This window comes from Hyla sarda, chromosome 4 (assembly GCF_029499605.1).
Source record: "Hyla sarda isolate aHylSar1 chromosome 4, aHylSar1.hap1, whole genome shotgun sequence".
Classification (NCBI taxonomy): Eukaryota; Metazoa; Chordata; class Amphibia; order Anura; family Hylidae; genus Hyla; species Hyla sarda.
In genome coordinates, this window is record NC_079192.1 from 404,606,169 (window position 1) to 404,620,571 (window position 14,403).

The 14,403-nt window shown below is 46.6% G+C and overlaps 2 protein-coding genes across 2 annotated transcripts in view; one reads left to right on the forward strand and one right to left on the reverse strand.

Moving 5' to 3' along the window:
• Positions 1 to 1,664: 1,664 nt before the first annotated feature.
• LOC130267519 (uncharacterized) overlaps positions 1,665 to 14,403 on the forward strand; it is a 125,018-nt gene continuing 112,279 nt past the window's right edge. Inside the window, exon 1 of the mRNA XM_056517464.1 lies at positions 1,665 to 3,277. Within this exon, the coding sequence (XP_056373439.1) occupies positions 2,991 to 3,277 (287 nt within the window). The 5' untranslated portion in view covers positions 1,665 to 2,990. The remainder of the gene's footprint in view (positions 3,278 to 14,403) is intronic.
• On the reverse strand, positions 5,813 to 6,289 carry LOC130267535 (histone H2B 1.1). Its single transcript, XM_056517482.1, has one exon. The coding sequence runs from the start codon at positions 6,287 to 6,289 to the stop codon at positions 5,909 to 5,911; it is 381 nt and encodes a 126-aa protein (XP_056373457.1). The 3' UTR covers positions 5,813 to 5,908.

Consider the following 14,403-nt stretch of genomic DNA (forward strand, 5'->3'; position numbering starts at 1 on the left):
TGTGATCTATATGATGCAGGGGTGGCGGTTGTACTGTCTTCTCAGTGGCATCTGGCACAGGAGGTTACATGTTCCATGCTGCTGGCAGACTTGTTGTCTTAGGGGGTGATGACGGATCCTACTGCACTGAATACTCTCTCTGATTCTACCCTTGAGGGTGGATAAAATATCCCTGGTTGTTGTCAGATTTCTTCCAGTGTTAAAATGCACACTAAGGTATCGGAACACACAATGGCTTTTTCCAAGTGTTTCCAAAAATTAAATAACCTATAATAGACTGACACAAGAAAGTGTCCACAAAATGCTTTATTATTTACAAAAAGGATTACATACAGCAACAGAGAGCCCTCCCATTTTAAAATGGCCCACCCCTAAAAAACACCAACCCCAAAAACACAAGATAGGGTGCACATATTGGAATATTCCCAGAGACAACTATCAACCAACAGTGTCACATCTCCCTCATAGTGCACGCTATTATGCCATATGATTTACAAACAGTATTAGTTACCTGTTATTGACATGCTGAGGACTCAGAGAGTACACCCCACCACCACCTCAATACGTGTTCTGAATATTTGTCAAGAAGTGGGGGTGGGTGCAACTGCCTGCCCTGAAGAAGTATTCCACTGCTAGACATCTTATCCCCTATCCCAGTAGCAGGACCTCCGTGATCTCCCGCAACACCCGACTTTCTAAACAAATGCAGGGTTCCTGGGGCAGTTGTGGTTTATGTCATGGTCATGCCGCACCCCTTCCATTCATATCTATGGGAGGGGGCGTGTCTGCTAACACGTCCCCTCCCATAGACATGAATAGAGTGGGTGTGATGTGATGTCACAAGGGGGCGTGGCCATTATGTCACAATCACGGCCTCCATCTTCTTGATATCTAAGAAAAACTTGCTGCACTATTACTATGCACCACTAGAGGGATCCCTGGATTAACATGATACATATCATATTATGCCATTATATCATATTATAAGGAACATGGGGTGGGGGGATTTATCAAGTCATTTGGACTTTCTTTTTGTTTACTTTTGTAGCAAGTTGCCAGGCGCAGTCACTTTTTGTGCTTTTTTTGTGTGACAAACCGAATAGCTCAGAAACCAAAGTCTTTTCTAAAAGTCACAAATTTTGAGGGCAAAGTTCTTTGAAAAGTCAAAAACCTAAGTAAGCCTGGACCACACTTTGGTAACTATTGCGCAAATAAAATATCTTCCAGTAACTCCTTTTTTTTTAACACATTGCGCCAAAAAACACTGCTGAAAAATCAGTCTACTCAAATAACTTTCCACAACACGAATTGATTAATATCCCCCCATTAGAGATGAGCGAACTTGCAGTAAATTCGATTCGTCACAAACTTCTCGGCTCGGCAGTTGATGACTTTTCCTGCATAAATTAGTTCAGCATTCAGGTGCTCCCGTGGGCTGGAAAAGGTGGATACAGTCCTAGGCGACTCTTTCCTAGGACTGTATCCACCTTTTCCAGCCCACTGGAGCACTGGAAAGCTGAACTAATTTATGCAGGAAAAGTCAGCAACCGCTGAGCTGAGAAGTTTGTGACAAATCAAATTTACTGTAAGTTCGCTCATCTCTATCCCCCATGATATCCACCTTTTACATGGATCATATAATTTATAAATATTTACAACCATAATAATTAATCAATGTATTAATGATCAATAACTAGTGGATGCATCATTAGTGAACAATTAAATAATTTAATTCATAATTAGATTTTATGGGTATTAATGTAATTATGGATTAAATTAAAAAACTAAACAAAACACTATAAATCCACAGCTCCTGCCCCGCAACTCCAACAAGGAGATCACATAATTCAGGATCTGGGAGATGGAAAATCTGTAGCTCCACATCCTAATATACAAACTCTTCTATATTACATCACTTTATTATTATGTTTTGTTATATCAAGCACAATGCAGATGTATTTATTTGTTCCTGATCCTCTTACAGACTCTTACAATAACAGCACAACAATTTCAGCTGCTCTTATATCTGGTATAGAATAAGCAGGGGGTGTAAGTCTTAGTCACCATCCATAGTTGTATCTATTTGTATCTCTGTAACTTGTGTCAGCACCTGGGAAATATTACTTGTTACAATTTGGTAACATGTAAAGAGTATAATACAAAGCTCTCACCACCAGGTGTCGCTATTGTAACACAATGTATCTGATCTGTATAAACTGTAACTGTAAGGATTTATACTGCTGTGATAAATAGACGATCTCTATGGATAGATGTGATTTAAGGAAGTTATTGATTTACCCAAATTTGGAGGTACATTTAACTCTTTCGTTAACTGGTTGTACACATGGTGTTATCCATCCTGAGAATTGATGGGTTTATTTGTTTTTATGGTATTAACACGTGGGATCAGGCTCTCGGACGATTATTCTCGGTCACTCTCATTGCACATATCGGGGCTCCATATAATGTCGTACAATGTGTGCAGAGTCTTGGTGCCCGGGGGTGAGCAGTCCTGTAGACCTGGTAATGCTGCCCGAGTGATCGATCCATTCACAAGATTTGTTCTGCCATCTGCTGCTCCCCGCACACACATTATACACCTGACAGATTATTGTGCTGCTATTGATCCTCTCCCATGTGTGTAACATACAGCTCACACACCTGCCCGATCACCATTCCCGCTCGGTACAATGACGACTGCTCTTCTCTAGAATGTTGGGGAGAATCGCGGTAAGAAAAAAAAACTGATTATTTAGAATCGGAAAAATGCAGCAAACGTTTTGGAATGGGCGGGAAATTCAAAACCTTCTTGTCTCGTGTTCAGCCAATCAACGGAAAGGGGGAGGGGTCAGGAATGTAAATGTGGTTAAAAGAAACGCCCCCGGATGATGTCATCTTTGTTCTAGTTTTCTTTCAGGTCCGCCCATGTGCTATATAAGCCGGACTCGGCCGCACTCAGTATCTTGCAATCTACTCGCTACATAGAGAAGATGTCTGGACGCGGTAAAGGAGGAAAAGGTCTCGGTAAGGGCGGAGCCAAGCGGCACAGGAAGGTGCTCCGGGATAACATCCAGGGCATCACCAAGCCTGCCATCCGCCGTCTAGCTCGCAGGGGAGGTGTGAAGCGCATCTCCGGCCTCATCTATGAAGAGACTCGCGGTGTCCTGAAAGTCTTCCTGGAGAACGTCATCCGTGACGCCGTCACCTACACCGAGCACGCTAAGAGGAAGACCGTCACCGCTATGGACGTGGTGTACGCCCTCAAGCGCCAGGGCCGCACTCTCTACGGCTTCGGAGGTTAATTCTGCTTCTACTCGGCTCCATCACATCAACCCAAAGGCTCTTCTCAGAGCCGCCCACATGTTCTATGGAAAGGCTACAATTCCTTGTGTCTTCTCTACTGAGAGGTCGTGTGCTCGGTGTTTTGCTCTTGTGGTTGCGGTGTTTGTTTTTCCCTGTCCTGCCATAATCGCTGCACCTGATCAGTCTATCGGTATTTCCCTCCTATCTGCTCCGGGGGATCTCCTCTGAATGTTCTGACTACTGCCCTCATCTTCCTCCGTGATTATAGTTACTGTTACAATCTACATTCATCTTCTCCAGATTACATTACTTCCCTCCCCACCATATCACTCATTACCTCCCTAAAGAGTCCGTGTTATAGAACATGCAAATCTCCTGATAATATCCCGGTAAGACCCTTCTATATCCCGCTATCCGGACAAATGAGCCTTCACTCTATATAACACCTGTATGTTAATGGAGCTGTTCACACCCAAGTAAATTGCGCATATATATATATATATATATATATACCTCCTGTTCTCATAAGCAGGATCCCGGGATTGTTCTTTGCAGTTAACCCTCTCGGTGCTGAGTTCAGTTACTATAGTTATGTAGATCGTGTCCTCTGCATTGCTCCTGTGTGATCGGTGCTGCTGGCTTCAGTCTCCCGACACCTGTGACCGTAAGTGGTGCATAGAGGGTTAAATCTAGGCGGAGTTATAGACCCGAATGTTCGCTCATTGGTTGATCACCGCAGTTGACTATTTTGAAATTCCCGCTCTTCTTCTGATCGTTTCTCCCTTTGTCTCGTCCTCTTCCCTGTACACGTGACTACATTCCTCTTGTTTCTGTAAATAGGAAGAAATAGGCGGCGGAGGGGAAACTGTTGGGGCCGATCAGGGGGATTCTAGTGAGGCGGAGAGGACACTATGTCCGGGGCTGACATCACAATGGTGGGTGTATACGGGATCTTCCCTGCAGAGTATATAGAGGAGCCGCGTCCCTGTCCTATTCCAGACCTGATACCGATCACATCCTGCACCCTCCCCCAGCAGCCTGACTCCCTTCACCTGAAGAGGAGGCGGCGGGGAAATAATTTTTTATACATTATTTTATTGTTCTATGTATTAAATTACTGGAAAAGATCGCCCAGTGTGAACACTGACCGTGCGGTTGTTTTACAATCTATTTTACCTGTCAGCGATCACCGTGTATTTAGACCTGATGAAGTCTTAGTGGGGGGGAGAGATTCCCGGGCCCGTCATTGATAAAAACGCTTCCCGATCTGGCTATAACGCGTGTCCGTGTGAATATAGCGTTAACTATAGAAAAGCTTTGGATGAATCTTCTGAAAGTAAAATTAAAATATGATTTAAAAAAAATCAAGATGGAACATTAAAATTAATACCAATAAAACGAGGAAAGAGGCAAAAAATAAAACATTTATCATGAAGCATAAAAGTTATCACAGGGCTACTAGTATTATTGGTTACAATAGATAATAATCTAAACCACTGAAATGCGTCTGGTTACCCCCATCTATGTGACCAGACAACTGGAAAATCATTTTTATTTGCGCAAAAAACAAGCGCTAGATTGTGACAACTTTCAATCATCATTAACTCTTTAGCGAGGACTCTACTCCAGTATTATCACTGGGAACATCCAGACCGCACCTGGACACCACTGATCTCTCCCCTTCAGGCTTCCATGCACGGCCGGTTTATTCACAAGCTGAGACCGAGACAGCGGGAGGGTGATCGGTGTATGAGTGGGAGCGGTGTGCGGTTATCTACACCAGACTTTTACTTATAATTCATGACTATAATTAATTTCCAAAGATTATAACCAACGGCAGCTGTGCGAGCATTGCGCATAGGATTAGGATCTTTATTGGTGACATACACGAGAATGAGGGGGATCTCTCCATTGTTATCGGGTCTGGAGGAAGCGGGAAATTCAAACCCTGAACATCCTGTGATCAGCCAATGTGTGAGTGTGGAAAGGGGCATTAATAAATGAACATTGGCCCATCGGGATTTATATAGAATTAATGCTGCCTATGAGCGGAGAAATACTCTGATACTGTGGTGTCCTTCCTGCTGTGTAGAGTCGGGCTCGGGTCCTTTGTCATTTCATTGTAGTAAACATGCCACTAAAGGGTTAACAATGAGCCGTGTGCGCGGTCCCGATAACAATGGAGAGATCTCCCCGAGATGTAGAGGCTGATTCTGTGGCTGACTACTACCCTCATCCTCCTTGTTTCTCTATTGTTCCCTCCCAGTCAGTGCACACACAGTAGGATGAGAGTCTCATAATAAACCCCGGCGATACCGATCAATAGATTCCCCGGTCAGTGAATGATTTATTGATCGTGGAGAGACGACGTGTGGGCACATGAGAATATACATCCTGCAGTCAGAGAGAACCGCAGCCGCCGCTCTGATCTCACCCGATCTCGGAGCAGAATATATATAGTATCAATAGACTGTACTGACAGAATAGCGGCCACATATACAGAAGAGAATACGGGGAATACAGACAGGAGAAGCCCCAGCTCTATTATAGACAATGTGGCGGCTCTTAGAAGAGCCTTTGGGGTGACAGCAGGAGGCGGAGCAGGTTACTTGGCGCTGGTGTACTTGGTGACGGCCTTGGTGCCCTCGGACACGGCGTGCTTGGCCAGCTCTCCAGGCAGCAGCAGGCGCACGGCGGTCTGGATCTCCCGGGAGGTGATGGTGGAGCGCTTGTTGTAGTGAGCCAGGCGGGAGGCTTCCCCTGCGATGCGCTCGAAGATATCGTTGACAAAGGAGTTCATGATGCCCATGGCCTTGGAGGAGATGCCGGTGTCAGGATGGACCTGCTTGAGCACCTTGTACACGTAGATGGCATAGCTTTCCTTCCTGGTCTTCCTCCGCTTCTTGCCGTCCTTCTTCTGAGTCTTGGTCACGGCTTTCTTAGAGCCTTTCTTGGGGGCTGGTGCAGACTTGGCGGGATCAGGCATGATGATCAGTCACAATCCTTCTTCACTAGAACAGAGAGAATAATGATGCCTCCTCCTCCCACCGCAGCCGTATTTATATGCAGCCCATGCAAATAAGAAATGCTGTCTGCTCACTGTTCTACTGGAGGAGAAAATCATGTGACCTGTGGGAGCGTCTTAAGCCCCGCCCAGTGCAGTTTATTGGTGTTTCTTAGAGTCTCGTCACCATTGGCAGGATTCAAATCTACCCAATTACGGGAGCCGAAGGGCGGAGCAGAAACATATAAAAGGCAGCAGAAAGAAGACTAAATTTAGAAAGTTAATTTGTTTTCCCTTAGTTTCCTCAGCAGCACAATGTGGGGGTGTGTCTTCGCCCCTGTGAGCAAATGGGACCTGGGATTTTTTAATGATTTAAATAAAAAAATACCCCGGAACCTCCCCCCCCCCCCCTGGTATAAAGCACCAGGATCACACTAGAACAGTAAGTAGATTATAAAGCAAAAATAAAATAAGGGAGGGAAGCTTGTGCTGCTGAGGAGACTAAGGGAAAACAAATTAACTTTCTAAATTTAGTCTTCCCTAGCGTCCCTCAGCAGCACAATGTGGGGATCTAGCAAGAATCACCCCTAGGGAGGGTTTTCCTGCATAGCAGTTTGTATAATAGACTTAGCGAAAGTAGTTTCGCTAGACAAAAAGGTATCCACTCTATAATGTTTTAAAAAAGTGAGTGGAGAGTTCCAGGTTGCGGACTGGCAGATCTGTTCCAAGGGAACAGAGTTACGCTCTGCCCAAGAGGCAGAAACAGATCTCGTAGAAAGCGCTCTGGTGAACTCTGGTGAAGTTAACCCTCTAGAGGTATAACATAAATTTATGCATTCGCATATCCATCTTGAAATGGATGGTTTAGATGCCTTGGCACCCTTCTTTACACCCTGGAATAAAATGAGGAGATTCTCCGCTTTCCTGAATGGTTTTGTTCTATCTAGATAGACCCTTAGGCATCTTACCAGATCCAGGGAGGTAAGGTCCTTCTGGGAAGATTCAGAGTCAGGAAACTTTGGGAGACAGATAACCTGGTTAATATTTGCGAAGGAGGGGACCTTAGGCAAAAAAGAAGGTAGGAATCTCAGAAGGACTCTGTCCTGCAAGGAAACTGTGTAAGGTTCTGCCGCAGCTAATGCTTGAAGTTCACCAACTCTCTTGGCAGTGGTGACAGCTAGAAGTAGCACCACCTTAAGAGTGAGGAACCTAAGTTCCACTTCCTCTAAAGGTTCAAAGGGTTGAACACACAATTGTTGCAAGACCAATGCCAGATCCCAGGGTGTCACAGGTTTCACCGCTCTAGGACGAATTCTAGTGATGGCCTTGATAAATGACTTTATCACTGGTTCCTGAAACAGTCGTCTTTGTAAGGTCGCCGACAGTGCGGCTAGTTGGACCTTGATGGAATTTGGAGAGAGACCTCTGTCAAATCCATCCTGTAAAAATTCGAGAATTGATGGAGTGGATGGAGAAGAAGCATTGATCTTCTTGGTGACACACCAGGAGAAAAAAAATCTTTTTGATTCTAGCATAGGCCTTGTTGGTTGCCTCACTCCTAGAGTGAGATAGTGTTTCAAGGATGCGGTCCGAAAACCCTCTGGCTTTTAATAAGGACCAATCAACTTCCATGCTGTCAGATTGAGCGTCTTGAGATTGTGGCAGAACTGAGTGCCCTGAGACACAAGATTCTGCCTGACAGGAAGTTTCCAGTATATTCCCTTGCTCATCTGAATGAGCTGGGAGAACCAGGATCTTTTTGGCCAAAAGGGAATGATGGCAATCACAGAGGCCTGATCCTGCCTGATCTTCATTAATACCCTGGGTATCATCGAGATAGGAGGGAATATGTAGGCCAGTTTGAAATTCCATGGGATCGACATTGCATCCAGATAGAGAGGTTTGTCCATCTGGTAAAGGGAGCAGAACTTGTCTAGTTTGCGATTGGATCTTGTGGCCATAAGATCTATTTCCGGGAGACCCCAGCGGTCTATGAGCTGAAGGAATATATCCTGGTCTAGAGTCCATTCTCCCGGTACCGTAAGACCTCTGCTTAGACGGTCTGCTATGATATTGTGTACTCCCCTTATGTGGACTGCGGAGAGCCTGAGAACTCGAGTCTCGGCCCATCGAAAGATCTTTGCCACCTCTTGAAGCAGTGGAACTGATCTTGTCCCTCCCTGCTTGTTTATGTAGTAAACAGCCGACATGTTGTCCGTCCTTATTTTGACGGCTTGTCCCAGGAGAGAGGGGGCGAAGTGGAGAAGGGCATAATATATTGCCCTTAGTTCCTTTATATTGGAAGAGAGAGGAAGTTCTTCTGTACTCCACCAGCCATTCACCTTTCTCCCTACAAGGTGGGCTCCCCATCCTGACCCTGAGGCGTCTGTCGTTAGGATTGACCACTGAGGTTCTACCAGAGACATTCCGTCCTGGGGGTTCGCCCACCAGTTTAGAGATCTGCGGACTGTGGGAGAAAGTTTTAGACACCTCTCTAGAGAGGAACTCCTCCTGTCCCAGGCCTGGAGAACCTCTGTCTGGAGAGGTCTCATGTGCCAGAGTGCCCAAGGGACAGCTTCTACTGAGGAGGATAGGAGTCCTAGGAATCTCATGAGAGTCCTCAGTGACACCTTGCGGGGTACTCGAAGGAATTGATATCCCCTGGATATCCTGTCCTTCCGTGCTGGAGACAGATAGATTCTCATGTTGTGGGAATCCAAGTAGAACCCTAAAAAGGTTATTTCCTTTGTGGGAAATAGTCTGGATTTCTGAAGATTCACTATCCAACCTAAACTGTGGAGTAAGTCTAGTGTGGTGGTGATGTGATGGCTGAGCTCCTCCTGAGTTTTGGCTAGAAAAAGCCAATCGTCTAAATAGGGTATGATTCTGATGCCCTGTCTTCTGAGAATCGCCATCATGGATGAAACCACCTTTGTGAATACGAACGGGGCTGTGGAAATGCCAAATGGCAGAACCTTGAACTGGAGATGATGGAGAATTCCCTTGATAAAGACAGCAATTCTTAGGAATTTCCTGTGCCCTGGAAATATGGGAATGTGAAAATAGGCGTCTTTTAGGTCTAATGACGCCATGTAATCGTCTCTCAGAATGAGGGATTTTACTGATCTTATAGTCTCCATCCGAAATTTCTTCTTGACTATAAATTGATTGAGAAACCTGAGGTCTATTATAAGCCTCCATTTTCTTCCAGGCTTGGGTACTAGGAACACTGGGGAATAGACCCCCGTGCCCCTCTCGTGTCTGGGAACAGGTTCTACCGCAGAACTTGAGATAAGCTCTAGGATGGCTTCCTCTAAAGCCTCCTGTTTTGCAGAAGCTAGAGAGGGGGATATTAGACACCTCTCTGGAGGGAGATACGTTAGGGGAAAGAAATAACCATTCTCCACTACATTTATGACCCAAACATCTTTTATTAGAGTTTTCCAAGTCTTGAGAAAAAAATGAAGGCGCCCGCCTACAGGTAGACTTCTCGCGTCAGAATTCTGGCTTCTTTGAGCCTCTGGCTCTAGATGATCCCTTCCTTGAGGATCCTGATCCTCTGCCACGTCCAGAACCTCTATATTGCCTGTTACCTTGTGGAGATCGATCTCTCCTGGGTTGATTATAGCGCCCGCGATAGGACTTCTCTGATAAAGGAAGGTTCTTCCCCTTTTATTGGAGAGCTCCTCCATAATGGTGTCAAGTTCAGGACCAAATAATTTAGCCGGATTGAACTCCAGATTACCAAGAATGTACTTGGAATGACTGTCTCCAGGCCATGGTCTTAACCAAAGAGCCCTCCTAGCAGCTGAAGATAGGGCCATGTTTCTAGAAGCTAGCTTCACCTGTTGACAATTTGAGTCATATAGGTAGTCCATACCTAGGTTAACATATTTAAAGGACCTAAGTAAGTCCTGTCTACTGACCCCAGAGTCTATGTCATCCTGTATTCTTGAAAGCCAAGATCTCATAGCTCTTATGACCTCAAAGGAGGCATTCCCTACAGCACACTGGCTGGAAGATGCTGTATACGATCTTCTGAGAGTGACCTCCATGCGTCGGTCCATGGGATCCTTGAGACTAGAACCATCATCAGATGGGATAATGGTTCTCTTAGAAAGTTTGGCGATGGCGTAATCCACCTTTGGTGGGTTGACCCAATCCTTAGATCTTTCCTGATCCATGGGGTAAAGAGTTTTAAACCTTTTATTTATAACAGGTGCCTTCTCTGGGTTGATCCATTCTGCCTTCATTAAGTCTAGGACCGTGTCCTCAATCGGGAAAACTCTAGGCCCCCTGGAGGTAGAAGGAGCGTCCTCGCGGGTGGCTGGTGCATTCTCTGCTTGCACAGCTCTGATAAATTTCGGAAACTTCTCCATAGGAAAAAATACTTTCCCCTGAAGCTCCTCTTCCTCTGAACTAGATGATTTTGTCTCATCTATAACCCTGAATTCTTCATCAGAGTGTACAACTACAGGCCTATCGCTTAGTCTGGGCTTCTTCTTAGGAGGAGGAGCAGTGGTTAATGAATCCTTCAATTCTTTGATGGAAGAAAAAACAAAATCCTTAACCCAGCAGAACATGTCCTGCATAGAAGGCTCAGTGTCTGGTGGTAACCTGGGGCGACATGTGGAACAAATAGGATAATCGTATCCGTCTGGAAGGGGAGTCTTGCATGAGTTACACTCCAAATGCTTCCTCTTGTGGGAGGATTTCCCATGGGTCTCCCTACGCCCTCCAGAGCCTCCAGAATCCATAGAAGACATCTAAGAGGTAAGAGAAAGGATTTAAAATGTAAGGGAAAAAATCAACTCGCAAGTATAAATGGACTCCTCCTATCAGGGCAGTAAGAATACCTATTTCTCAGGTATATTAAGTGTGGAAACAACACACCGAATAGGGTAAACGTCTAGTAGCTTTCAGACAATAGTCTTCTGGCTCCAAGAGACCAGAGCCAGGCTAGGGGGCGTTTAAGTAGCTGCAAATTGCGCCAAAAAATATATAAGCCCCTCCCACTTCCGGGTCCTGTGCCCGGAAACTTAATAATAAATCAAATCTCTTACCTCAACTCTAGGAAACCTTTACCTAACCATATCACCTAAGCACCCTTGATCTCTAACATATTTGGGCTCCCCCTAATAAGAACTCTATACTGCTCTGTACGGATCCGCCGGAAGTGACGTCCCGCAATCCTCGGGCTACAGGAAAATGGCGCAGAAACCGGAAGTGCGGCTAGCGTGGGGTCCGCGAATCCTCCCGGACCCAGGAAAGATGACGGCGTGCAGCAAACCGGCGGATCACCTGCAAGAAAAGAGAAAGTAGGTAGGGGGAGCGTGGAACGTCCATGCTCACAATAGGACAGACAAAAAACTCACTGTTCTAGTGTGATCCTGGTGCTTTATACCAGGGGGGGGGGGGAGGTTCCGGGGTATTTTTTTATTTAAATCATTAAAAAATCCCAGGTCCCATTTGCTCACAGGGGCGGAGACACCCCCCCACATTGTGCTGCTGAGGGATGCTAGGGAATATCTCAGTTACATCACAGAGAGACTTCTCTTGAGTATTTAGTTTTCAGTATTAATTATGTCTGGACGCGGCAAACAAGGAGGGAAGGTTCGGGCTAAGGCAAAGACCCGCTCATCCCGGGCAGGACTCCAGTTCCCCGTCGGTCGTGTGCACAGACTTCTCCGCAAAGGGAACTATGCCGAGAGGGTGGGCGCCGGTGCTCCGGTCTACCTGGCCGCTGTGCTGGAGTATTTAACCGCTGAGATCCTGGAATTGGCCGGTAACGCCGCCCGGGACAACAAGAAGACCCGCATCATCCCCCGTCACCTGCAGCTGGCCGTGCGCAATGACGAGGAGCTGAACAAGCTGCTGGGTGGGGTGACCATCGCCCAGGGAGGCGTCCTGCCCAACATCCAGGCCGTGCTGCTGCCCAAGAAGACCGAGAGCAGCAAAGCGGCCAAGAGCAAGTGATCACCGCTTATCCCAGATCATCCCGAACACCAAAGGCTCTTCTAAGAGCCACCACATTGTCTCCTACAGAGCTGGCGCCGCTGATCTCGGGTGTGATAGGGATCTGGGCTGTTATAGGGATTAAACAACATCCGGCACATTTTATCTAGTATAGGACACCGTGTGGGTTGTGCAGAATGTAGTTTGTATTGGAAGGGTTAAGTCTCGTAATGAATACGTTTTCTCACGATATAGTTTACGGATCCTCCACAATAGACGGGACCGCAGTGTAGAGATGGCGCCCCCTATACTGTAGCCTCCTGTGTAATGGAAGCTCCTGAACACATCGGATCTCCAGCCACATTACACAGCGCTGCCTCCATCCAGCCGATCAGGGGGTCAGCGCTTCTCTATCGTTGGTTACATAAAGATCCCGGCACTCGCTGTATACAGTGACCGGGAATAATCCTATTGGCTCTCTCTTGTCACGTGACATATTTAAACGGCACGCATCGATGCGCACAGCAGTGTCAGTTTGGCTATCACAGGGAGAGGATCTCCTCACCCTGTGATAGCTGAAGCTGTACGGAGCTCTCATGGCCTCTGTGGCCCGACAGAAGTTCACACATTTACGTAGCTCATACGGCTGGTTCCTATACATTTACTGTTGATCCACAGCGCTATCGGGATCCCGATGCCCGATGGCGCTGTCATCAGTGTGCGTCCCCGCGAGCGCCCCACGCCCGCAGCTCTACTCCCCGTCCTCCGCCCCCCGCAGCTCTACTCCCCGTCCCGTTAACACTCAGGGAGCGGGAAACAGAAAGTAGAGCATCGGGCGCAGGTTAAGTTATTTGCGTAGTGCTGCGCATGCGCAGTACTACTTTACCTGCGCCCGATGCTCTACTTTCTGTTCCCCGCTCCCTGAGCGTTAACGGGACGGGGAGTAGAGCTACGGAGGGACGGGGAGTACAGCTGCGGGCATGGGGCGCTCGCGGGGACGCACACTGATCACAGCGCCATCGGGCGTAGGAATCCCCATAGCGCTGTGGATCGCTCCCTGAGCGTTCACAGGGGACGGGGAGTACAGCTGCGTAGGACGGGGAGTAGAGCTGCGGGGGACGGGGAGTAGAGCTGCGGGGGACGGGGAGTAGAGCTGCGGGGGACGGGAAGTAGAGATGCGGGGGACGGGGAGTACAGCTGCGGGGGACGGGGTGTAGAGCTGCGGGCGTGGGGATCCTGATGACAGCGCCATCGGGCATAGGGATCCCGATAGCGCTGTGGATCAACAGTAAATGTATATGAGGCAGCCGTATGAGCTGAGTACATGTGTGAACTTCTGTCGGGCCACAGAGGCCATGAGAGCTCCGTACAGCTTCAGCTATCACAGGGAGAGGAGATCCTCTCCCTGTGATAGCCAAACTGACACTGCTGTGCGCATCGATGCGTGACGTTTAAATATGTCAAGTGACAAGAGAGAGCCAATAGGATGTGATGGAGGCGGACCATCTCATTCTATGGCAAATCTCATTCCACGGCAATGCACCGGCCGGAGATCAGCCAATAAGAGCTCGGTATCCGGCTATAGAACTGTTATTTTCCCGCTCATTCTACAGTTATCGCTGTAGAATGAGAATAATGAATAAATAAAAATATAAATGACACAAATATAATTAAGAATAAAACGAGGAAAGTTGTAGTAAACTAGATAGTCTTAGCTGGGTCTCTAGGAGAACAATAACATTGATCATGAAACATAATAGTCATCTCAGAGCCCTTTAGATACTAGTATTATAGTTGAAATAGATAGTAATCACATAAAATAGTTAACCCATTATTGCACTAGTAAAACAGACAGATCGGTGATGTGAAGGAAAGGCTGAGCTGTTATAAAAAGTAACAATCCCGTTAGATGTAACGAATGAGACACTAGAAACACTTTGTTACTAAGAAAATGTCTCAATATTAATTCCAATAAAGAAACATAAAACACCATTTGAATAGTTTTGGTTGGACACAATGTATGATATCGCACTGTGTGTATGCTACCAATGAAATTGTGAGTCCATGCGCAATATTCGTAAATTATAGTCCTGAATTAATAGTAAAAGGCCGGTGTACGCTCACCCTCCTGCTGTCTCGGC

Excerpts from the sequence above, each read along its gene's own strand:
- LOC130267535 (XM_056517482.1), bottom strand. The coding sequence starts at position 6,289 with ATGCCTGATCCCGCCAAGTCTGCACCAGCCCCCAAGAAAGGCTCTAAG.